Genomic DNA, 24149 nt, shown 5'->3' with positions numbered 1-24149 from the left:
GTCCTTATGTTCTTGCCCACATGCTTTCAGCAATATACAGTTTTCAGGATGGATTGTAGAGCCACAGTGAGGTACTTCTTATCCACCCTCTAGCTCTGTAGGATTTTGGTTGCCACAGATCCACAGAACAGCTCTGGGTCTACCTGCACAGCAACTAACTGGGCAGTACTTCCAATGAAGTTTCCCTTTCCCAGCATTCTAGAATTAGAGGGACCCCATCACAGACCTGGTTTGTGGTGTAGTACTTGGGCACCAGTGGTGCAGAGAGCTGTGTGCCAAGCTGCTAGACCAGGATGGATTCTGTCACTTTAGAGTGAGACCGCGCCTGGTAAGCTTTGGGTTGAGCGGGAAGGTTGCTTTGTTTTTGTTAACAGTCTCTTCCCACAGGCAAGTGTGGACAAAATAGAGAGAGGGAGTCTCATCTTAAGGAACAGGATAATTGTTTACCCAAAGTTTGTAAATGGAGTTTTCAAGTGTATTTTTTCAAAACATGGCTAGTGTGGCCTTGTGACGCAACACAACAAGGTTTTTTGAATTTTCTTGTTTGGATTTTTTTTTTTCCTGCTAAAATTATTCCATCCTCAGTTGCTGTAGTTTTGTGATAAATCCTAGGTGTTTTTCTTGCTACTTTACTCCTCATTCTCTAGTTCTGGTTCAGACTCTTAGATGATCGATTTGTAATTTTTTCCTTTCTATTTTGCCTTAGTGAACCTGGACATGTTTCCTACTCCTCGTAAGAAGAAGTTTCAGTGTGTTTGTGTCAGTCAGCTATGGGTACAGAAGCTTGTGATAAAAAACAGCAGCTGCTGTTGCCGTGTTTGTCAGCTTTGCTGCCTGCTACCTGAAAGCAGATCATTAGGATTTTGAGTACTTCCCACTTCACCAAAATTCAGGTTTGGGAAATGCTGCAATGCAATAATTAACAGAGACTGTTTAACTTTCAGATGACTTGGAAAATTTGACCAGTGATGAGCGCATAGCAGTTCTCCAAGCAAAAATGCAGGAAATCCGGAAACGTTACCTGTTGTTGAAAGCTGAGGTGGCTGCCATTGACCGGAGAAAGCGCTTAAAGAAGAAACAGCAGGAAAGTAAGTACTGGGAACTAAAATCTACTTTTAGAGGGCTAAATTGCATGTCATGTTATTAAAGTGTTAACAAGTGTTGGATAATCTTTTGGGAGATGAGTGCTGTTAGGAGTGTATTTATGTTGGGTTTTTTTTCTGAAAAACATGAATACAGTTATTTTATGACATTTAGAAGGTCTGGGTCAGATACTTAGTGACAATGTAAGGAGAAAACCATTTACAAGCAGTCAATCTAGTTAATTCTGTTAAGGCAGAGCTACTTTATATGGGAAACAATATACACAAAATAAACTTTTCTAAGCAGTGAACAAAGTAACTAACATTATTAATAACTTCTAAAGTTTCTTCAAGTTACAGATAACTTTACTGTAGCATTGCCTGTGCACCTAGTTAGTGCTTTCCTTCTAGGATAAGGGATTTATTTCATGAGTTTAAGTGAGACAATCAATTAAATGTCTCATTTCTCTGAAGCTGCCACACCTATTGCTGCAGGGAATGTTCTAGTGTGCCTACTGCTAGGAGTGTTAAAAGGATAATTTTATCCATGTCTTGTTCACATGTGTATTTAAGGGTTCACTGAGAATAAGAAGAAAGACCGAAATGCCATGTGTAGTAATATTTTATGGCTGCAACCATCACACAGGAACTGAAGTTGCTGCTTGCTTGCCAGAGCACTGTGCATGTGTAGATTCAGTGCTGGGACAAGGCCCCACCTGTGCCAACTCCCTGAGGAAGGAAAAAGAACAGCTGACATGCTGATGGGCCAGGAATAAGCTCTGTTGTCCTCTGGCTGAGCCCTTGCGTGGCTGATGAACCAGGTCTACAAGGGCCATCAACATCAAAATTAGGGAAAGAAAGACTTTTTACTTTTCCATCACTAGGCATAAGATGCTGGAGTCAGCATATATGTCCTGGTTCCAGCCAGGACAGGGTTAATTTTTGCAGTAGCCAGGAGGGGGCATGGCCAGGTTATTCTATATCACCTCATGTCATTGCCGGGGGAGGCAAAGGGATTCTTTTCCAGGGAAAAGGGGTTCAGTCCAGTCGAGCAAATGTGGCATAGGGAGCTGTGTAGTATTGCCTATTATTGGGGGTTTTTTCCATGTGAGTTGTTTATTTTCTTATATCCTCTGTCACTAGTATTGTTGCTATTACCATTTGTATTCTTATCTTGTTGCTGTTTCCAGTAAATTGTTCTTATCTCAACCCGTGATCTTTGCCTTTTGCGCCTTCAACTCTTCCCTCCAATCTGCTGCAGCAGAGAGGAGGGGAAGAAAGAGAGTGCATTCCATGGTTTGGGAGAACCTTGATGGGGTCACTGAATTGGGGAGTACCTTTCCTAAACCGCAACAAGATACCGATGCTTGTTGAATAGGGAAACATTCTAATTGCTTATTTATAAATGCTTATAACCTGTGTTTTCTTCTTCCTTTGCAGGGGCTGCTGCCATGTCAAGTTCCTCACCGGATGGAATGTCAGGGGAATGCAGGTGAGAGCAGGACTTGACAAAGCACTTCACACTTAATGGCTGCTGAGGGCCACTCTTGTTAATCAGTCCTGAAAACCAAATATTCATTAAAAAAATCAAGCAAGCAAACAAACAAACAAAAAAATACTAATGTTCACAGGTTTGAATTAGATTAATAAAGAATACTCTGGGTTTTAAGAATCCATTAATTGAAATGAAACTACAATACTTTGTCATTTTTCAATAAAACAGGGGTCTTTTTAATTTTAATAAAATACATGACTAAAAAAAGAAAGAAAATAGCTAACAAACTAATAAGAATTAATGTCTGAAGATTGCACTCAGCCTGTTTAGTGTGTATTACTTCATAATGGATTAAACAGGTATATTTTTGTGTTTTCTTGTAACTGTTTCTCTTCCTGTTAAAGCAAAAAATACTTCATTTGTAATGCTTATTTTATGATGAGCTTCAAGGAGAAGTCTTCAAGAGAGAGGTGTGAGCTCATAAAAGCTTATAGAAGAAAGCTCTAAAATATACATTAGGTTCTGCAGAAAATGGAGTTATGCAACATATTGTACAAATGGAAGCCAAGGCCTCTGAAATAAAATGCCATAGTTTGGGAATCCCTGATGTTGTTTTTAAGTTTGATTAAGCAACAGTAGTATCCTCATGAAATGACATCACGCAGAATTGGCTAAGTGATTAATTCAAATCCATTCTCTCTTTCAGCACGAAGTGTAGCCCATCATGAATATAGCACCAGTCAAAACAAAGCTGAATTTTGATTCTTTTTCATTATGGTAGTTTGAAAATTTCAAAGCAAGCACCTGAAGTTATTCACTGACTCCTTACATTAACTGCCTCAAGTTCAGATTCAGTGTAACTGAAACTGGAATAAAACTTTGTGTTCTCTGCCTACATTGTGTCTGACTGTAGTTTTTGACCAAAATACTGTTATACCTGAAAAATGACGGATTACTGATGAGATTGGTAAATAACAAATGATGATAAGCTTTGGAAGTGCTGACTGTGTTAAGAATTACCAGTGACCCAGGGCTGGTGAGAGCTGTTTTAATAATTTCAGTAAGGTTACAGGAAAAACAGAGGATATGAACACCCAGACTGAACAGCAAGTAAACTGAAATACAGGCAGAAAGGAACTTTCTAAGACAAACAGCCAGGTAGCAGAACTAAAGACCACTGAAGTCAGTGCCATCCTAAAGAAAAACAGAAAACAAAACCAACAAAAACCAGGAAAGAATCAGCACCATGTCACAACCATGACATTATTTTAACTGGATGACTACCCTGCTCTAAACTTAAAGCACCATTAACTTTTCCATCTTTTTAAAGCCTAAGGTTATAATTTTAAATTAGCTACTTGTAGCTGTACCCTCAGTAGCATTCTGGAGAATACCAGTGTCCACAGCTTCTACAGGACAGTGAATAACCACAATGAATAAGCACTTGATTTCTAAGGGAGGAAGAACAAAAAGCATCAGCACTCACTTACTGAATTGATAAGCTTATTACCGCACTTCCAAAGCAACAGGCTACAGAAATAATGAATGCCAAGCAAACCAGTTGAGATCTGCACACACTGGAACATACATAGAATCTTATTCAACAAAATCCCAACACCATATTGCTGCACTGGCTAGAAATCTTTCTGGTGTGCTAATGAGAAGACTCAACTTCTTTCTAGGAAAGAAACTGCTTGAGGCAAATACTCTAGCAGATGATGTTTCAACCAAATATAAGTTTAAAAAAACACGTTTTTTTAATATATGTATTTAAAAAACACTGGAAAAGGATATGGCAATAGAAAAGAAAAAAACATTCAGGGAGTAAATGGTACAGATTGTCATCACACAATCTAAACATTGCAATTGCAAATCATTTACTCAGAACATACAGAGCATCACTGAGTGGTGAAAGCAGAGTCACCACTGACATCAATGAGAAGATTTAGCACCAGCCTTTGGCTTTTTTTACATCACGAACATGCACTAGGTCTGGTCTGTCTGTTCTTCCTTGCCAACTGCCATTACAGTGCCTTTCCTATAGGAAAGTATATCCACCAAACAAAAGAAGTCCAAGAGAGCTGAACCCCAAGGCCAGCTGGTGAGCATCAAATGGATGCACCCAGTTTGAAGGGCTTTTAGAACTCTACAGCACCTGCCCCATGGTTTCCAGTGATACAGCCCAAAGTAGCCTTTAAACAAAACATCTAGCTCAGGGTCTGCCTATGTGCCAAAGACCAGCAACTCCTGGCTCAAGACTTGTGTATTATATAGACTTGGGCCAGAAACAAAGGTGACAGATGTGAAAAAACTGAAGACTGATGGCAACTGAGATCTAACAGTAATTTTTCTATTCCATCAACTAGTTACAAAATTATCCAACTTGTGCACTTACATAACAGAACGCAGTAACTAATAAAAAGAAAGCCTTTTATTCAAAACAGGTTTGTGTGTCTTTACAAGAAAGTCATGATTTCAACTTACAAAGTCAACATTGCCATCAGCACCTTTTCCGACAACATCCTTGTCTTTTGTAAAATGTCAAGTGTATAAACACAGCAAACAGACAATCCACACCTCTATCCCCAAAATCTCTATTTAGATTTTACACACATATATATAAAATAGGTATGAATAACATGTCTTCATAGATGACAACTGCATCACTTTATACTTCAGGTCCTTCTCCTCCAGGAACCAGCTATAAAAGAATAAGACATTTTTGTATTAGTGCCATAGAGTTGAGTTTTATAAACCCATACATAACAGCTCTTGCTTTATAACAAGCATTTTAGTATACAAAGACTTCATGGTAGACCACAAAAGTGGTTTTTAGACTCAGTATTATCTTCCTCTCACAACAGAGGAAGTCAGTTACGGCAAGAGACACAAAGGTAGCAGGGGGTAAGTTAGCAAAGCATTTTCTTGTGAAGGAAGCAAAGAACTGAACAACAGAAAAAGAAATACAAAAGAAAAACATGGGGAAAAAATATAACAATTCCTTATCTTGTCATAATCAGTTGAGCATTGCTAAAGAGAAAGAGCTTCCCTGTTTTTGGGACCAAAATAAGAAGAATTCTAAAGCACAGACTTCCTGATATGGGAAGATGTGTCCCCAAAATAGACCCAAGATCTAATGCAGAAACGTATCTATGTCTTGCTGAAAATGTGCACTCTAAGAATCACCAGCTTCTGCTTCACGGGCAGCACACCACCAGCTTAACTGGATGGCAGGAATTTCACCCCATACAAGGAGTCTGAACATGTGCTGTCCTGTATGGATGCAGAACAGAAACCAACGCAGAAAAAGGCTTAGGATTTAAGTCAAGAATGGTATTTGCTCAGACACAAAGTGCAGAGGTGCAAGGAAAGTAAAACAATAAAACTGAGATAATTTCTCACTCATACAGAACCAATTTAAGACTCAAGTTAACCTTCCTCTTCCTACAAAATTAGGAATACAGTTGTGTCCAAAGTCTGCGCCTTGTGGCCATCTATGCAGACAAGCAAAAGAGCCACTCCGGGTCTGCTTGTGTTGCATCCAAGAAGTTGCAGAATTCAACTCAGGGATGCATAATCACAACATTTAATCTCTGTTTCAGTACTGATCTACACACATCAGCACATGATAAACTAAAAATCCTAGTGCTTTTGATTTGGTATAATCCAACAGACCTCCATATTTTTTGGCAAAGCACGTAAAGCTGTAGCTCTAGGGACACCACATGGTATCATGATCACCAAATAACTCAGTGAGCATCTCAGCATCCAAACTGCTGCAAACACATGTGTACACACAGGAACATGGGTATGTCTGACCCACATGCACAGGCAAACGCTTCGGAGCTAAAAGCCCCTGGAAGAGCTGGCCTATGACTACTTGTAAGGAGGCTGTAGCCAGCTGGGAGTCGGCCTCTTCTCCCAGGAAACTACTGACAGGACAAGAGGAAATGGCCTCAAGCTGCAACAGGGGAGGCTCAGGAAGGATATCAGGAAGAATTTCTTCATTGGAAGGGTTGTCAGGCATTGGAATTTCCTGGTCAGGGAAGTGGTGGAGACACTATCCCTGTTCAAGAAAAAACTGGACGTGACACTTTAGTTGGCACGGTGGTGTTCGGTCAAAGGTTGGACTCGACAGTCTTGGAGATCTTTTCCAACCTTAACAATTCTATGGTTCTGACAAAATCAGCAACTCCCTTCACACGTGAAGACCAGAAAAACATTCACAAAAACAAAATTAGGGCCATGGTCTTTGCGTTATTCTTTTGTAAATCATAGCATGTAACAAGTAAAGCAGTAGGGTCAGTTTTCCAACATAATTCATACACAAAGATGTCCCAGAAGGTACTTGAAAATTCTTGATGAAGTGGAACTGTCTGGAAAGCTCATCTTAGAGTAGTGAAACTCAATTGCTGATTTACAGGTACAGAAAATCAACACATGCAGCCTTTGAGCAATGATAACTTACCATTGTTATGTTATTTCCATTTAGCAGAATCTGGTCTAGCTTTGTGATTCTTCTGCCCTCAGGCGTAATCTCACTGAAGGAGGATTAGAAACAGCAAGTGAGAACACAGAACCAGGGACAACAGCTCCAGTTTTGATCACAGAACTGACAGAAATCTCCGTGTTAGTTCCTTATTGGAACTAACAAATAAATCAGCCACACTGCAGTGTGATCTTGACAAATGGACCACCTGGGTAAAGAAAACTACCTGACATTTAAAAAAGATCTGGTCTACTCAGTACATGAAGATGTGTGTTCACTCTCTAAAGCCTGGCAGTTTCTTGAATGCCACATATCAACATGGCATAAAAAAGTAATAAACACTTATCCTTTACTTTCCTATCTTTTTAAATCTCTGCGTAGGCCTTAAGGAAATGTAAAAGCAAACAAATAATTGGAAAGTTCAACACAATCAAAATTAAGACCACAAATCAGGAACCCCGTTACAGTTATAAATCATGCAATAGCTACCCTATGACACGGCTGTCCTGAACAGAACACCCAACTCTACAGTTGCAGTGCACGGAAAAACTGGTTAGCTGGCAAGTATTCCAAGAATATAACATTTTGCTTACGGATCTTACACTGTATTTTGCCTCAGCAAACCAAACATAAAAGAGCAAAAAGAGGAAGAAACAATACTTACAATTCTGTAACATCTTCCAACACCATATCTGAAAATCCAGTTTCAAGGAAAACAAGGCCCAAAATTTTAAATCAAAAACATTTACTGCTATTCTCAGTTTATACTAGACTGTGATTTTACCTGGAAGTTGAAAATATCAGAACAATAGAGCTGATCCATACAAAAAGGTTCTACCCAATTAACTCAAAATTCTCACAAGCAATAAACAAACTGAGCCAAAGGAGTGAAGCGGGCAGCCTTGAACTCCCATCGAAGGATACTGACGAAGTCATCGAATCCCAGAAGCGTCCCGACGATTTCTTTGTCACTCTTCATCACGATGTGAATACGTGACCCTATGCACTTGTCCACAAGCTCTGTAAGCACACGGGAACACGTACATCGCACAAAGCACCCTCTTGCGCCTTACAACTTGTTTGTGCTTATTTACAGACACAGCCCGTCCCCCACACCAGCCTCCTGTGCCCCCACACACACCTTTACACCCAGGCCCATCACCCCCCCACCCTCAGCCCCATACTCACAGACGCCCCACACATCCCTGCACACCCCTCATCGTCCCCACACCCCCCAACACCCCCCGGAACACCCATCGTCCCCACACCGCTCTGCTCCGCCCGCCCTCCCACACCCCTCCAAAATGCCCCTGGGGAGCGCGCGGGACCCGACGCAGGGTGCGCTCCCGCCCTCCCGCTTCCCGCTGCGGACACGCAGAGGGCCCCAGCCCGCCGTGCCCGCCCGCAGAGGGCCCCAGCCGGCCGTGCCCGCCCGCAGAGAGCCCCAGCCGGCCGTGCCCGCCCGCAGAGGGCCCCAGCCGGCCGTGCCCGCCCGCAGAGGGCCCCAGCCGGCCGTGCCCTCCCGCAGAGGGCCCCGCCGTGCCCGCCGGTACCGAGCGGCAGGAGCTGGGACGGGTTGGACACCGCGCCCGCCGCCATCTCGGAGCCAGGCCTGACCAATCGCTGCCGCCGCTCGCACACGTGACGGGCCGCGCGCCCGCGCCAGCTCGGCAGCCCCGGCGAGCGGATGGCAGAGCGGTCGCTCCGCGCCCCCCCCCGCCCGCTGCGGGCCGGTCGCGACAGCTCCGTGTCCCGACAGTCGCTCTGTGCTGTGCATCCCTGTAGAGACTTGGAGGAAAGCCGCCTTTCCTCCCCTTTTTTCTCCTCCTGCCGGCCCCGCCGGTGGCGGGCTGTCCCCAGGGAGCCATCGGGACCTCTGGCCGTGCAGAATGCGGTCTGTGCGCTGTGCCACAGCTGTCACAGGATCACGGCATCAGCTAGCTTGGAAGAGACCTCTGGGATCATCGAGCCCAACCTGTGAACCAACGTCACCATGTCAACCACCAAGTGCCACATTCTGTCTTTCCCCAAACACTTCCAGGGACTGTGACTCCACCACCACCTATGTCTCATCACCCTTTCTGTGAAGAAATCCTACTAATGTCCAACCTAAATCTTCCCTGGTGCAGCTTGAGGCTGTCTCCTCTCAGACAGAACTGCAGAATCATTCCGGGTTTGTAACACTGACTGTATGTGTGGGAGGCAGAGCATCTCACAGGTTACATTTCCTGGTTACCGCCCTCTGTTCTTCACATTCCCCTCGTGCAGCAGCCGACTGTCCTTCCAGGTTCGACCTTTGATACACGCTTCTTTGACACATGTTCCTTCCGAGTTCCCTCGGGCAATTTTTCATTGAATTCCCAACACAGGAGTGCCAATATGCATTAGAAAGAGTTGCTTCTGGTGTGACTTCCAGCTGCTCTTTGCAGATTGCACTGTGCACCTGTGCTGGGAGTAGCAGTGACCAAAGGTCACTGCATCCCAGAAGAGGGAGTACCTCTTGGTCATAGGGAGCAAGCTGGGCGCGCCTCAAGCCTCCCAAACCCAGCACATAGGCTCCTTTCTCCGCTCTGTCTTCTCTGTTCTCTCCTTTCCTTCTTTCCCTTTCTTCCTCCCTCAATCTTCCTTCTTCTTTCCTCCCTCTCTTCTGCCTCTCTTACCCCTTTTTTGGTCTCTGTTGAGATAATTCTTTGACATCCAGTGGTATTTTGTTCTTCGAAAAAGACAGTGCTGTGTTAAAAAAGCTTGTCTGGTATCAATACGTTAACATTCCCAAACCTGTCTTCCTCATGTTTGATTTCTTCCAGAAAGAAAATGCTACTTCTCAGTTCTTCATATTCTGCGCATCAAATAGATCAATATACTTTCTTTTTGGCAATTTATAAAGAATATTCATTTACAGCAAGCAGATCTGAACAAATCTGCTGTCCTTGGTGCCAGGAAAATCCCTGGTCTGTCCCTTGGTGCCAGGAAAATTTCAGAAAGAATGTCCAAGACACAAATAGGAACCAACTGTATTCCTAACAAAAAGGTTATTGCTAAACTAGGAATACTCCCATTAAGTGGAGACCTTTCAGATATGCAGCTGCTAACTAATCATGCCCTGTCACAGGTCTGGTAGGAGGCATCCTTCTCATGGGAACACCAACAAAATATATTCAGCTACGAAATATACACCTGAACAATATGGGGTACTGAAGGGATGGCATCCTGCTGTATTGCCATTCATGTGCTGCATTCCAAGCTGGGCAGTATCTTACAGTGAGAGATCAGACCACAGGAGTTTTTAGGAAGTTCTGTTCAGTGGTCTCTACTGATAACTGAACACACAATTATCAGCACTGGAATTAAGGAATGTGGCGTTCCTGTCGATCGGTTTCTGCACTCTGGTAAAACCACAGCGCAGATGACTCATCAGCAGAGGACTCTCTATCCTGAACACAGGAGGCTGGCAACAAAGCTGCAGCATACTCCATGTCACTCCCTTAGTTAGTCAGTTCATCAGCAAAATAGCCTGTAGCAATAAGAAATATAAAACATGGACACAAGGCAGTCCACTTGCTTAAAATCAAGTGTTGCACATGAGTGATGCTGCCCAGGCCACTTGCACGTGTCCTGATTCTTGTAAGCAAGTGAGAGAGAACGTACGAGTCAAATCCATCTGCTGAGAAGTGTTGCAAAGTTAAAACCACTTTATGCTTACATAAGATCTTGCTCTGTGGTGTAGCATAGGCTTTTTAACACAAATGATGAACCTCTTGAGTGCTGCTTCTGTCAAGTAACCAGAGTGTTTCCTGAGCTGAGCTGACTCACCACTTCCCCTCGCCTCACAACACTTAATCAAAATCAGTAGTGCCCTCAGTATGCACACAGCATAACCTTGCTTTTCTGGAACTTGATTCTGGAAGTCAAGGGGAGGAATGTGAGAGAAAGACTTTGAAACCATCTTATTTAGGGCCCATGTTAAACTCTAGGTTTCATCTCATCCCTGGAGAATGGCTCCTCCACTGAGCTATTCAGAAAAGGGACTTTAATCTGTTGGTTTGCTTTTTAATAACAAGAAATCAGGTGACATTGGAAGATTTCAATCACTTCAAAAAGTATCGCCGTGGTCTCACTGTCAAGCAGGATTAGCACTCATTCAGCTGCAAATGCAGAGTACCTACTTCAGTGGCTGAAGGAAATAATTCAATTAAGGTAATGACGATTGCTAAGACTTAGTTTAAAATAATCATTGACATTAGATGATGCTTCCCTTACTGAGGATTTAGTATGAGCATTCCTATGGTGAGCCCAATTAGGAAGAAATGAAAGGGCACAAACTGTTTACACATCAAGAGTAAGAATTAGGAGACACACTTTGATAACACTTGAGAGTCAATCCAGACAAATGCATCTGAAGTCAGTAGCAATTACTCCAGAGTAGTACACTCCAGACAGTGTAAATCTGAGTTTTTGTTAATATACAGGAAGATGGCTTTCCCTTAGAGATGGAGAGTATCAGCTGTGGAAACTTGTGAAACTGAATCCATCTCAATCATGAACTTCACTCACAGATGGAGCACAGAAACTCTCCTAGAGGAAGCTGGTGCAGTGTGCCAGCTCTCTGCACACAAATGTGTTACAACCTTTTGAACTGCAGGGTCAGGCTTTAAAAATTGCTTTCAGTAACTGCTGCTGTTGCAGAAGTCATACAAAACCCAGGTTGTAGTGTCCCTGCTGCACCTGTGCCCTTGCGCAGCCTGATGGGCCAGGAAATTTGCAGCTGTCCAGAGTACATTTCTACTTCCTCCCTGATAAAAGCTTTCATCGTCATCATCACATGTGCCAGCTGATCCACTGACTCATCTTTTCGCTTTGTCTACTTTTCTTTTTTATAGGATTATTAGTTTTCAGTAGGAAAAGCACTTCAAAGTACAACTTAAGCTATTTTAAAATCCTGTGTGCTGTGCACCCAAAAAAAGCCCCAGACAACTACTTGACCATAACAATAACACATCACTGAAAGATAACTTACCCATATTTCTAAACAAAAGCTTTTTTTAATCCAAGTACTGTATAAATAGTCTTGAAATTTTTTGGTTGTACAGCAACAGACATAGGAGAAACATAAACAGCAAGAAATGAGTCATTTTGGAAGGTGCCCACACAAAGCAATGATGCCTACTGTATGTGTTTTTTAAAACTTAACTAAGCAACACAATATAAAGTACCTCCAATCAGATATTTAGTTACTACATATTTGAAATTTATATCCCATCATTGGGTAACACTAATTGCAAGCACCTTTCTGGCTGACCCCATAACTTTGTACCCACAGAACTATGAAAAGATGCAGCAGGTCCCAAAATAACTCCTGCCATCTGTAGGCAAATACTGTGAATTCTACTCCAGCAGGAACATATTTATGAATATTGCTGCCGTCATTACTAATGTGGTGAGCAAAGAGCCAGGAACCACACTACTTTGCTAAGCACAGCTGATGATGAATAACAGTGAACCTGTACATTTTGTGATGTTCAGCAATAGATGTGATGATCATGTGTCATGTGGCAGATTAACTGTAGTACGTTAAAATACAATTTGACTACTCAAATCCTGATTCAAAGCTTTTTTGACGAATAATGTTGCCCAATCCTATATGCAAACAAAACAATCAGACAACATTCATATATTAATTTTTATTTCCCCATACAATATTCACAGGGTCTGCTTTTTGTCTTATTCAAACTAAACATTTTTTCCCCACCCCCAAACTAAAGAACTGACATTTCAGGACATGAAAAGAAGTCTTGTAAACAGAAAACATTCAACGCATAGCTGAAACCCAGAGCCTATAGCAATTAAAAACACAGTTATATCCCCTTTAACGCAGAGTGTTTACTTGAGTAGCACACCATTAACAAAAATGTTCATGTATTAAAAAGGTGCAGCTTTAACCAAAAGTCACAATGCACTTCCTCAACCACTGCGTGTTAGCATGTGTGTTTTATTATATCCTATTCAGTCAGTTATTTTAAAAACTATATACAGCTATGTTTAAACGTGTATTTGTGCCGAGTTTTTAACAACACAAAAATAAAGGCATTTTTAAGCTATTGCTGCATAACATGCAGCAGGATACCAGAGCATTGGTTCAGACACCTAACTTCAATGCAAAAGTCAAGTCCACTAAACCTCTGCAGTGGGAGTAATATTGAGCTGAAAAGTCCCACTTCACACATTCAAACATTGCGAAAGAGTAAAAAGACATGTATGCGATGGCTGACCATCATCCGTTCTATAAGATTGCTTACCAATTTTGCCAGCACACAGAACAACTCAGTGGAAAAAAAAAACCCAACACATTTCAAGCTTTAATACAAATGCTTTTGTTGTGGTTAAAGCTACATAACTAATAATTAAACTCCAGAAGATAATAATGAACACCATCAAAACTAAATCATATTTTCATTTGACACTTGCACCCAGAGTGTACCACTTGCTTCATTATTGTGTGCAATGCAGAACAAGAAGTACTGAACATCAGCTGCTAAAACACAAGAATAAAGCATATAGGTACAATCAAGAATGTTGTGTGCAGGCACAGACTTGTATCACAAGACAAGAGCAGACTCTTGTTTTCTCATGTTAGTGAGTCTATTTCTGGGAAACTGGAATCCCAAAACGGGACTGCAGTATTTAAAATTCAGTATAGGAGAGCAAAACTTCACATGTAATCCTGAATTTTACATACATTAAGCTTTTGATCACCTCTTGAACTGTTTGAGGTTTTCCTTCAGTTTCTAAAAGAGCAGTCATTCCGTTCACAACATAGTAGGACTACTTTTATTTTCTTCAGCCATGACAAGATTTTAAAATCAAGTCATCTTAGATCACTTTTTCAGACTGTTCAAGTGTCACCTGAACACATAATTTCAAATTTCTTCTAGCAGTAATACAGACAACTAATAAGGGATTAGCACTCTTTCTCTGCTTGCCAAGAACTTGTTCAAGAAGTATCTTTTGATTTAGCTAGTAATTCATGACAGATTTTTCACTTTAGTTTAGTTTGTGTGCATTTAAGAATTGGTCAGTCTACTTATTCCTCCAGAACCATTTGAAGGAGTTTAGCCTTACTATGATCAGCTCAATTTAAACTATGGGTACAAACACACATTTACTACCTTCCACGACCAAATAAAACAGGACTGTACAGTACCTAAGCTACTGAAGACATGAGCAGTGGAAACAATGTAACTCTAACTCTACAAAAAAAATAACCTGAAATATTTAGAACATTTCCTGACCATTAGCAAAAAGGAGTGGCAATTAGGTGCATGAGACCATCTTATCTCAGTGCACCACACAGAGGAAAATTTACAGCACTTGTGCTATGCAGAATCAATATCAAATTGCCCTCTTAACAGGAAAACAATTTAGCAAAATGCTTTTTATGTGCCTAACAGAATATAGCCTTGTCCAGTGCTCATGCTGTGCTGCTTAACAAACCAAACTACTTCTGGTCTTTAATCTGAAAAGCAGCAGCAGTAAATATGAGTACAGAAACTGTACGGTTTCAGTGACAAAGTTACAAGACTCCCTATTCTATTGCATGTTGTTTAAATACACTGGTAAATTTGGATTTTCTTTGTATACAGAAGTGGATTTCCTGAGTAGTCTCAGCTTAAAATTTCTTCAGTAAAACATTGCAAAAGAGAAAATGCGTTTATTTTATTACAGAAGAATGTATGTTTAAGCAATCATAATCAAGTATAGAACTGAGCTAATCCTGAAGATTTCCAGGCTGATGAAGAATTTGCATCACAATGTAGTGCCAATCTTTCGACAATTTTACAAATAAGCAAGGGGTACCATTACATTATTTTTTTAACAGTAAATCAAAACAGTGCACTACAGTTCATCATATTTTCCTCTTTAAAATCCAAGACATTCATCCTGAAAATTAAAATCAAACCAAATTTTTGTATGTATCGTGTCTCAGACACTAGACTGTTGGGTTACTTATAAATGTTATACTGTAGATGGTTAATCTTACTGGTAAAAATCAAACTTGGTTTGGATTAATATCAGTGGAAATAAAGAAAAGCTGAACATTGTCAGATATTTTAGTATAGGAATTGAAAAACACTGAAGTTCCAAAGTATCTTTAAAAATATTTCAAATCATGTGTCCCTTTCATAACTTTTTTGGGTCTGTTTGTGATTTTTAAGAGATGAGGGGTATACACATTTGAGTGTTGCATATATTCAGATCCTTTGCACCTACAATTAACTGGAAAACCATTAATCTTTAGAGATGAGTAACACACAATGAACCACAACTGGTTATGATCCAACACGGGTTGTTGTGGTTCTTTTATCCGAGAAGAAGCTTTTAAGGAGAAACACCTGCCCGATACTAACAACAAGAAGAATGATTGCTTCCCCTATTGACCAGTAGGCCACCCTTGTGTTCAGATCTTCTGCTCTGCTGCGGCCCTGCGCTTCCCTCAGGCGGAAATGAGTCTGATAGTCGATGACAGACTTCAAAGCTTCATGAATTGAAACACACGCAGACTCCATCTGGAGAAACAAACACACACCACGGAATTAAGAACCCTGCCAGTAGTTTCGTGCTTTGATACTTAAAATTAGGAGTCGTATAACTTTGCAAGCTAAGGATTAACTCAGTCCAATGTCAGACTGAATACGGCCAATACCGTAAAATTTAACTTATGTTGATCAAACTTTACACACAAGAATGTGACACTGATAAGTGTAGAAGCAGGTAAAATTGCAGATCTAATAAAAACCAACAGGCTCTGAGAATAGCTAAACAAATTTTAAATTCATACATATTTGAGCTCAAAATGAACATCAGAAACATTTCTGAAATGTCAGTGATCCCCCAGCTGTTAATTCCACAGGAAAAGAAGCAGTTGCTTAGAACATTAAGATGCACACAGTAAATATTAAATGCTTCTGTTTCCCAAGTACAACATTCTTCATTGCTTAATTCTCACTGAAGTTGTACAGTGTCTGTTCTGTTGTCAAGAGATCATTCTCTTACTGACATATACAAAAACTGATTAGAGAGGGACAACTGTGACCTTTCACTGCTCCCAAATGCTCCATAACATACTCATATAAAAATACTTACCAACTTGCCCAATTCCACTGTAATTTTTCATAGAAAAAGTACTACTAGTTTTCCAAGCCCTAGATATTTTTTTATATAAACCTTGTCCATTTTCAGGTTATCTTCTGTAAGTAAAAGTACTCCTCAAGAGATTAATCAATGGATCCTCAAAATACTTAATTCCTAGTAACAACTTAAGTTTCTGTTTTATGGTTAAAAATAAGTATTTCTGGAAATCAAACAGCATAAATTATTATAAAAGGAAACATTCAACACCCTCAAAGAACAACTCTCAGTCACTTATATTTGTGTTTAACCATATTTTCAAGTTGATGACTTTCAAGACATGTGACTGAACAAGTCTAAGATACTCTTCTCAACAAAATTCACGAGTAGTTTTTCTAAACTAAGTTTTGCCATTGGTCTCACTGATATATTGTATAAACCTCCTAATCTGCATAAGGGATTTAAGCACAAAGTCACTCTGGTTTTAGGGATTTATCTTTAACTGTCCCCATGAAAGGTTGCCCAAATTTGATCATGCTACAAGCCTGAAGAGAACTGCAAAAAGAACCTTCTCATCAAAGAAGGAAAAGAGGTGGAGAGATCCAGTATCAAGAATCAGAACACAGAATAAAGCAATGCAGAAAAGTGACAAGAAGGAAGAGGCAAGAGCTGTAACTGAATTCACAGCAAGTCATCTACTCATTACAAACCTCGGTTACTGAAGACTTGTGTGATGTGAATTCAAATGATATTGGCATTTGGGAAGCGGTATTTATACTGTTGAGTTTAGACTAGCACAGCAGTGACCACATCCAGCATTCTTTAACTGCTGCTTAAAGAGAGGTTTGGTGATGGTTACAATGTAAGGACATGTGTAGGAATTCATTAAGTGTTCCAAAGGAAGTTTCGATATATTTAGATTGTGTAGAGGTGGTACAAAACTGTCAAATTCTGAGAATATTGTAACAATGATGCTCTGACATTTGTGGTCTTAAAAAGGACATACAGCTAGAAGCCAGCTAAATACAGATGACTTTAGTCATTTGTTTATTTTGCTGGAATTTTCTTCTCCATTTTAAGAAGGATAGTTACATGCATATTCCTCCCCCAAAAACTCTTACTATTTTAAATATAGAATCAATTCCCAGAGTTTCTCTGAAGTCTGGAAATTTTGGAAACCCTATTCCACCAATATCTAGTTTGCGAAATCCACATTTCAAGAGGCACAAACTGAGGCTTTAAAATAAAGTTCCCTTAGAAACTTTAGAAACCCCAATGAACCAAACAAACCAACATTGAAAAAAAAACAAAACCCCAAACAATAGTGGCCTTAAGTTTATGTTACTGCCCTAACTTCCTCTTAAGCACTTAGTGATCCCTTCTCAGCTCCATCCTGTGTTCTATAAATCTTATCTTTACAAAGACAGCTTATTTGTAGTAATTTGGAATATTTTAAGAGCTCAAATCCATTTATTTTCAAAAGCAGTGTAGCTATTTAATGTAGCTGAACTTGGAAAAAAAATTGTCTCCACCTAGAACCTTCTGTCAAACACAACAGCATTTTACCTGGGTAAGTGCAGTTACTCTGTTCTCACTAGGAAACAGCGGTGGATCTTCTCCAACCTGGAAATCAAAGTACACAGTTTTGTGTGTGAAAGTAGAGAACTCATTGCTGAAGCAGAATTTGTATGTTCCGTTTCTGGATGCAGTAAATGTGAAGCTATCATATTGTTTCTTCATCTCTTTGTACAATACAATGCCTTCAGGATCTTCCAGCCGACAGTCAACATCGTAGTGACCTCCAGTGATGACCTGAGAACAAAAACAAAGAAATGGTATCTTTAGCAAAATGGATATTTATGCATTTCTTCTAAGAAGTATAATCTGTCAAGCAGCACTGCAAAGCTTTTTGCTTTGACAAGTTCTTTAAAATATAATCCATTAATCTGAAAAACTTTCAAAGCAATGCAAAATTATTTTCCTATGGAAGACACACAGAAAATAATAAAAAATGCTTTTGGTTCAGCATATGTAATGTTAACTGTATTTTCAAACCGTTCTGAGAGCAATTTTAGTTACTTTGTTATAAATAACTCAACAACAGCAAAGGCTACAGTAAATGAAGCTCAATGGGACAGCAAAGACATTACTGTAACAAGTCAACCATTTGCTATATAAACAAGTCCTCCATGGAATCAGTTCATCTGGCTTAGACTGCTAACATGCAGTTAAGATATTTCCTTTCTGTGATGCCAGAAGAGTATCTGCCCAACTGTATCAGCTGCCTTAGGCTGCAAGAATGGCGTTAAACCAGTAAACCAAGAATTTAAATCTGTCCAGTCTTCCTCAACAGAGGAATGTTCTGAGGGTCCTGCTGCCTCCTTCCTGCAGTTAGACACAGAAGTGCTTCCAAAAAACATCATGCCCAGATAATGCCTTCAAGGGACTCAAAATTTCCATGTCCCAAGAGTTTCTTTGAGGCTTTGGTTATTGTTGGTGCACAGAGTATTGCTACCTGGATTCTACAGAAAGCCTAACTGAGGGTTTAGGTATTCACAACTCAGTGTTCTGATGACTCTTACAGTAGCAGTTTTACACTTTAGCCTTGCCGCAAACTTTTTACCTTTAAGATAAAGCATACTGAAAGAAGAAGAGACTTATATCTAAAGGCATATTCAAATTATATATGTGGAGAAATCACTGAAATATTTTAGTATCTGTGTATACGCACTTCACTCCACTTAGCATTGTTTAAATCACTCCACTTAGCATTGTTTAAACTCCATCAGTTTACTGAGCTACCAAGTTATTAAAACAATGACCTTGATGATACAACTGAAATAACAAACTAGAGTAGCAGCTCTTCCACAAAGATGAAGTTCTAAAAGTATCCAGCTGGCAAGCAATAACATAGCTCTTCCTTTGAGAAACACAATCTCCAACTTGACCAGGGAGTGCTTTTTACCAATTACATTAAAGTCACTTGCATTCAGCTGGACTACCCTGAAAGTGTCAGTTTACATAGAGGTGGTAAAGATTGGCCAGAGCTTTGAAGTTCCCCTAGAATTCCTTCCCACAGAGCTTGCTTGTGCCGCCTGTCAGCTCTTAAGACACAACTCCAAAGGACATTTGTATAGCACTTTAGTCTACCAGTGGCTGGTCAACTCCTTTTCTGGTCACAAAAAAAAGTGGCAACAGCAGGCTGATCTGCACAATGATACTCAATTCAAAACTGTAGGGAAAGTACTGCACATGAAGGACTTCATGGAAGAAACAGGCAGGGACAAGAAGCATCTGAGCAGGAAAAAGATACTTAGGAGCTAGAACACATGAAACAGAGTAACAAGGACCAATATATAGCAGTAACTGAGAAACAAAAAAACTGCAGAACTTCAACGAGAACACAGCCTACAAAATCACAAAGCCCCTTCAAAAACCCTCAAAGGTAACTATGATTTCTGTCATCACGGACGATTTTTCTCTCATGCTGCTGCTTTACTGTCAGTGAATTCATCAGCCAAAGTGCCAGACTGAAAGGCTCCAACCCCGCAGATACACTCACAGCCACCAAAACAGTGATGCTGTACAGCATCCTTGTCCCATCACCCTTTTACTGTTTATTACGTAAACCCAATCTGAACTGTGCTCTGAAATACGAAGCACCAGCTCGTTAAGATGCACTGTGCTCATCCCGTCGGTGCTTCGCAAACCAGAATGGAATTTTGCGGCATCCTGCGGGTGTGCTTTAGGTATTCTCCGCGCTGTTGGGGAGGGGCGCGACACGGCAACGACCAGGACACAGGCATCATTATCCAGTTTTCAGAGCCAGCTCTGCGTGTCCCACTCAGCCCTGCACTACACTGAAGCCTTCCCCCGGCAGCTGATCTGGAAACTCCTCACTCGATCCAGACTCTGAATGCCGGAGCCGAGCGGGAGCTCCCGGCAGCGGCCCAGCCTCGGGCCGCGCCCAGCGGGGCCCGCGCGGCGCCCGCGCCCGGGGCGGCGCCTCCCGGCCGGATACCTGGAACTCGAGGGTGCACTTGGTGCCCTGGGCGATCTCCTCGTAGAAGCACTGCTTGGCGTTGTCGGGCAGCTCGAAGGTGATCTCGGAGGCCCACGCCACGCAGGCCGCCAGCGCCGCCACCAGCAGCAGGGGCGGCAGCGGCCCCCGAGAGCCCCGCGGCGGCATCGCCCGGCGAAGGGGAAGGCGAGGGGGGCGCGGAGGGGCGCGGGAGCTGCGGGGCTGGCCGGGGCTGCGGGCGGGACGCGGCGTGGCCGAGGGGCCCAGGCGGGACGCGCTGCTGCCACCCGGAAGCGCCCGCGCCGCCTTCCCAGAGCGGTTCCGGGATGTGCGGACGTGTGTCCGGCGGGAAGGGGCGGGAGAGACGGATGGCACGGCCCTGCCCTGCCCAGGCGCGGCGGAAAGCGGTCTCAGTGCCCTCCGAGAAGCAGAGTAGAGAGGGAGGGATTTGGAGGGTTCTGTTTCGCAGATCCGGAGGCGTTCGGTGCTCCAGAAAGATAAAGCACCTCTCAAAGGGCACACGCTATTCTTCAGCAGTATCGACTTTCACGTTCTGCTCTAGTAAATACTATCACAGGATGTTAAGGCGTTGAAATGGATCTTAAAGATCATCCAATCTCGACGCCCCCTGCCATGGGCAGAGACACCTCCCACTAGGCCAGGTTGCTCAAGGCCTTATCCAACCTGGCCTTGAACGCTGGCGGGGTTGGGGTATCCACAACCTCCTAGGCAACCCGTTCCAGTGTCTCACCACCTCACGGTAAAAAATGTCTGCCTAATATCTAACCTAGTTTCTCCTCTTTCAATGCGTACCCTTTATAACTTGTCCTGTCACTACAACTCCTTATGTACAATCCCTCTCCAGCTTCCCTGTAAGTCCCCTTCAGGTGCTGGAAGGTTTCCACACAACCTTCCCTTCTCCAGACTAAACAGCCCCAACTTTGTTAGCCTTTCCCAGTTTACAGATTCAAAAGAAGAAATCAAAAATAACCCCCATCCTTATTATATTAATGTTCTGTGGCAAATGAGGTGGAGTAGGAAAAAGAAATGTGGGTCCAATAGCTCAGGTAGGAACATGAGCTTGTAATGGAGTAGATCTGGTGTCCCATTTTGCTCCTCTGGAAAAGGGGCTGAACCTTCATGAAGTACCTATTGCCAGAAGAGGCACCACACTGGGATGCTACTTCATAATCCTCTAGCCTTGAAGAGATGAGTCCTCTGTTAGCTTGTTAAACCTGTGATTTTCACCCTCAGCACTGCATAAGAAACCTGAGCGTCAGTTTGAGGACTGTGGATTTCACAGAGCAGAGGTACCCAAAATTCATATGTTGAGGACTCTAATAGGTTTGCAGATGTGGATTAAAGCGAGATGGCAGATGCTTTACCAAGTACCTACCCCACCTCTGAAGCAGAGATTATCTGTCTACAGTTAATCTTCAGACGTTTGCTCCTTTCATTTAAACACACTTTTTTATTTTAGATTGCATTTAAGTGTTGGCTGATAGCTGAGATGGCTTAAAAGCAGGCTATATCTGGGCCATAAGATGCAGTTCCAGCCATTTTCCTTAAATGGGTGACTACAGGCTCATAGGACCTGTGTCACCTAATCACCTTCTCCTTCCTGTGGCAAGAAATACATTTGAGGAAGACTCGCTCTGTGATTTTTGACAGCAGCTGAAGCAATCCTGTACAGCTCACAGTTTCCTAGTTAATTCTTTCCAGCTATTTTCTTAAAGCCTCACTAAATGGGCAAAATGAAGCTTACCTAAGAAATTACAATTGGAAACCTGTCACCAAACAACAAAACAGAAGGAGAAAGATACAGAGCAGGCAAGAAAGGTGTCTGGTTACACCTGCAAAATAAGCAAAAACCCAGACATCCCAACCCCCAAAATAAGTCAGCAAGAACAAATGAGATAATTTCCTTTTCTTTGGGCTGGGGTCAGAGAGTATAAAACATTAACTGAGTGAAGAAGGCAACTGCCTGCAAGAAGCTCTCAAGCTTGGTTATCCTGGTTATCCTGATCCTGGTGACCAAGGACTACCAACAATGGAGCCGTCGGCACTCACTGCATGGTATCAACTTCACTGTATTGTGTACTTGCAGCTCATCTGGGATAGATTTTTTGAGGACTAGTGGTTTTGTATATGTAGTAATCATGATAGTAGTTGAGAACTAGCTGTTAGCAACCTGAACTGTTTATGAACTTCAGTATTTCTTTCGCAGCTTGAAACTGGCTTGAATTGTTTATTTCTTGTACACTCTAGTCACAGCAATACCCAGTTCCCTAAACAGCACTTGGAACTGTATATTAATTTAAAACACTAAAGATATGAGCTTTTCTCTTTTACAAGAACATCACATATGCCTTTGTACTTGTTGGTTTCATTATAGTTTTCGTTGAGTTAGCCAATTAATAATTTCCAATACTTACAAGGAATTAAAAAAAAAAAGCATTAGGTTGCTGGTTCTGGTATTGCTGTTGTCAGATTCTTCCCAGTTTTCAATGTTCTGTCTCCATGTTTAAACATTCTGTTTGTGAAATAAAAATACCCCAAATCACATTTTCTTTATTATCTTACTACACAAAATAATATTTTAATATTAAACCCAAAATAAGTTCAATAAATATATTTTAGAGAGACTCATATGAAGAGGGTTTTTTTCCAACTGGACAATCTGTTTAACTAGGGTGACACTCTGTTTCCGATGCTCTCAGCATAGTTCTTGCCTGAGAAAAATCTTTATGATTTTTTTCTCTATTATGGCAGAGTATTTTCAAGTAGAATTCCAACTTTCCCAAAACTTCCATGGGTAGATATAGATATATAATTTTATTAACAATCTTTTTTGCCTTAAGTGTAAAGTTAGAACATAGTTCTCAGTCGAAGACTGGAAGAAAAGCATTCATTTTATTGTTTCATTTTTTCAGAAACAGGTGAAAGCAAATGTAGAAAGACCAAAGAAACTTCCAAAGTAGAAGGAATTCAGGTGTGTTTCTTCTTTTCTGCTTAGTAGCTGAGTCAAGTTTCAGATCTTTTCTCCTGAGGAAGTAAGAGACCTTCTGCCCAGGTTAGAGGCTGTAGATATGGATGCAATTTCAAGCAGACAAAATGAGATCCTATGACTCAAATAACATTTCCTGTTATTTGAGTAGTAAAACAGAAAAAGCTGTTCTTCACCTTTACAGCCCTTTAATATGCGGTCCTCGCTAGTACAGGTTTTGAAAGGTGTTATCATAAAATTCATTAGTCAGTGTAGTCATCATATATTTCCATAAATCTAGTTGTGTGCAGTAGTTAAAAAATACACTTTACTATTTTAATTTAATTCTCACTTAGAGTTCATTCCACAGTAGGCTTTATCTTGCTACTCAAACTAACTTTCATGGTATAGCTTCACCATTTTAAGTATCTCAGTTTTAAACATCTTTGCTTTGGACTTGTTTTAACAAATTTTGTATAAATAGTAAACCTTGATCTATCACAGTATGAAGACATTAATTCTTCTTTATTTTCCAGTACAGTGTTTAATCTTGGATAGGTTAAAATTACTAAAATAAGCCAGTCAATACAAATTACTCTTTTTTTCACTTTCCTTTGTACTTTCAGAAGCAGCCTTGAAAAACTTTGGCACCCCTAAAAAACACTTGAAGGGCAGTCAAGTATACTAACACAGTTTTATCATAGAGTTTTAGTGTGATTTGTGCAAAGTCATGCTGTGGAGGGAAAAATCACCAGACCTGAAAACAGCTTGAATTTATCCTTTTTTTCAGGGTTCAGTGCATTTTGTAACCTGTGTTCTCCTGTTTTCAAAACTGCAGTGAAAAAGAAATGAGCTCGTTTGAGTCCAAAAAGTCAGAGTGCTACTGTTTATGCCTGTATTAATTGATTACATAAGAGCCAAAACACGTCCAAACAGCACACACCAAGAAA

At 41.2% G+C, this 24149-nt stretch overlaps 2 protein-coding genes across 2 annotated transcripts; both read right to left on the bottom strand.

The window, feature by feature from the left end:
* Window positions 1-3611: 3611 nt before the first annotated feature.
* On the bottom strand, window positions 3612-8686 carry LSM5 (LSM5 homolog, U6 small nuclear RNA and mRNA degradation associated). The gene is made up of 5 exons (XM_050329021.1): window positions 8620-8686; window positions 7991-8086; window positions 7731-7758; window positions 7046-7118; window positions 3612-5278 (listed from the first exon to the last, which is right to left on the bottom strand). The coding sequence occupies exons 1-5, from the start codon at window positions 8663-8665 to the stop codon at window positions 5246-5248; spliced, it is 276 nt and encodes a 91-aa protein (XP_050184978.1). The 5' UTR covers window positions 8666-8686; the 3' UTR covers window positions 3612-5245.
* Window positions 8687-12732: 4046 nt separating this feature from the next.
* On the bottom strand, window positions 12733-20449 carry TMED7 (transmembrane p24 trafficking protein 7). The gene is made up of 3 exons (XM_050329010.1): window positions 20214-20449; window positions 17759-18004; window positions 12733-15630 (listed from the first exon to the last, which is right to left on the bottom strand). Exons 1-3 carry the CDS (start codon window positions 20379-20381, stop codon window positions 15394-15396), a joined length of 651 nt encoding a protein of 216 aa, XP_050184967.1. The 5' UTR covers window positions 20382-20449; the 3' UTR covers window positions 12733-15393.
* Window positions 20450-24149: the final 3700 nt, after the last annotated feature.

The sequence above is a fragment of the Myiozetetes cayanensis genome, unplaced genomic scaffold (genome assembly GCF_022539395.1).
Source record: "Myiozetetes cayanensis isolate MyiCay16 unplaced genomic scaffold, myiCay2020 scf4, whole genome shotgun sequence".
NCBI lineage: Eukaryota > Metazoa > Chordata > Aves > Passeriformes > Tyrannidae > Myiozetetes > Myiozetetes cayanensis.
The sequence above is the reverse complement of the archived record's forward strand: the minus strand, read 5'-3'. Positions and strand labels throughout refer to the sequence as shown.

Excerpts from the sequence above, each read along its gene's own strand:
- LSM5 (XM_050329021.1), bottom strand. The coding sequence starts at position 8,665 with ATGGCGGCGGGCGCGGTGTCCAACCCGTCCCAGCTCCTGCCGCTCG. Across the intron at positions 7,119-7,730 it reads TTGGAAGATGTTACAGAATT|TGAGATTACGCCTGAGGGCA; the intron begins GTAAGTATTGTT and ends ATCCTCCTTCAG. Across the intron at positions 5,279-7,045 it reads ATGGAAATAACATAACAATG|CTGGTTCCTGGAGGAGAAGG; the intron begins GTAAGTTATCAT and ends ATTCTTTTATAG.
- TMED7 (XM_050329010.1), bottom strand. The coding sequence starts at position 20,381 with ATGCCGCCGCGGGGCTCTCGGGGGCCGCTGCCGCCCCTGCTGCTGGTG. Across the intron at positions 18,005-20,213 it reads AGTGCACCCTCGAGTTCCAG|GTCATCACTGGAGGTCACTA; the intron begins GTATCCGGCCGG and ends TTTTGTTCTCAG. Across the intron at positions 15,631-17,758 it reads GAGTAACTGCACTTACCCAG|ATGGAGTCTGCGTGTGTTTC; the intron begins GTAAAATGCTGT and ends TTGTTTCTCCAG.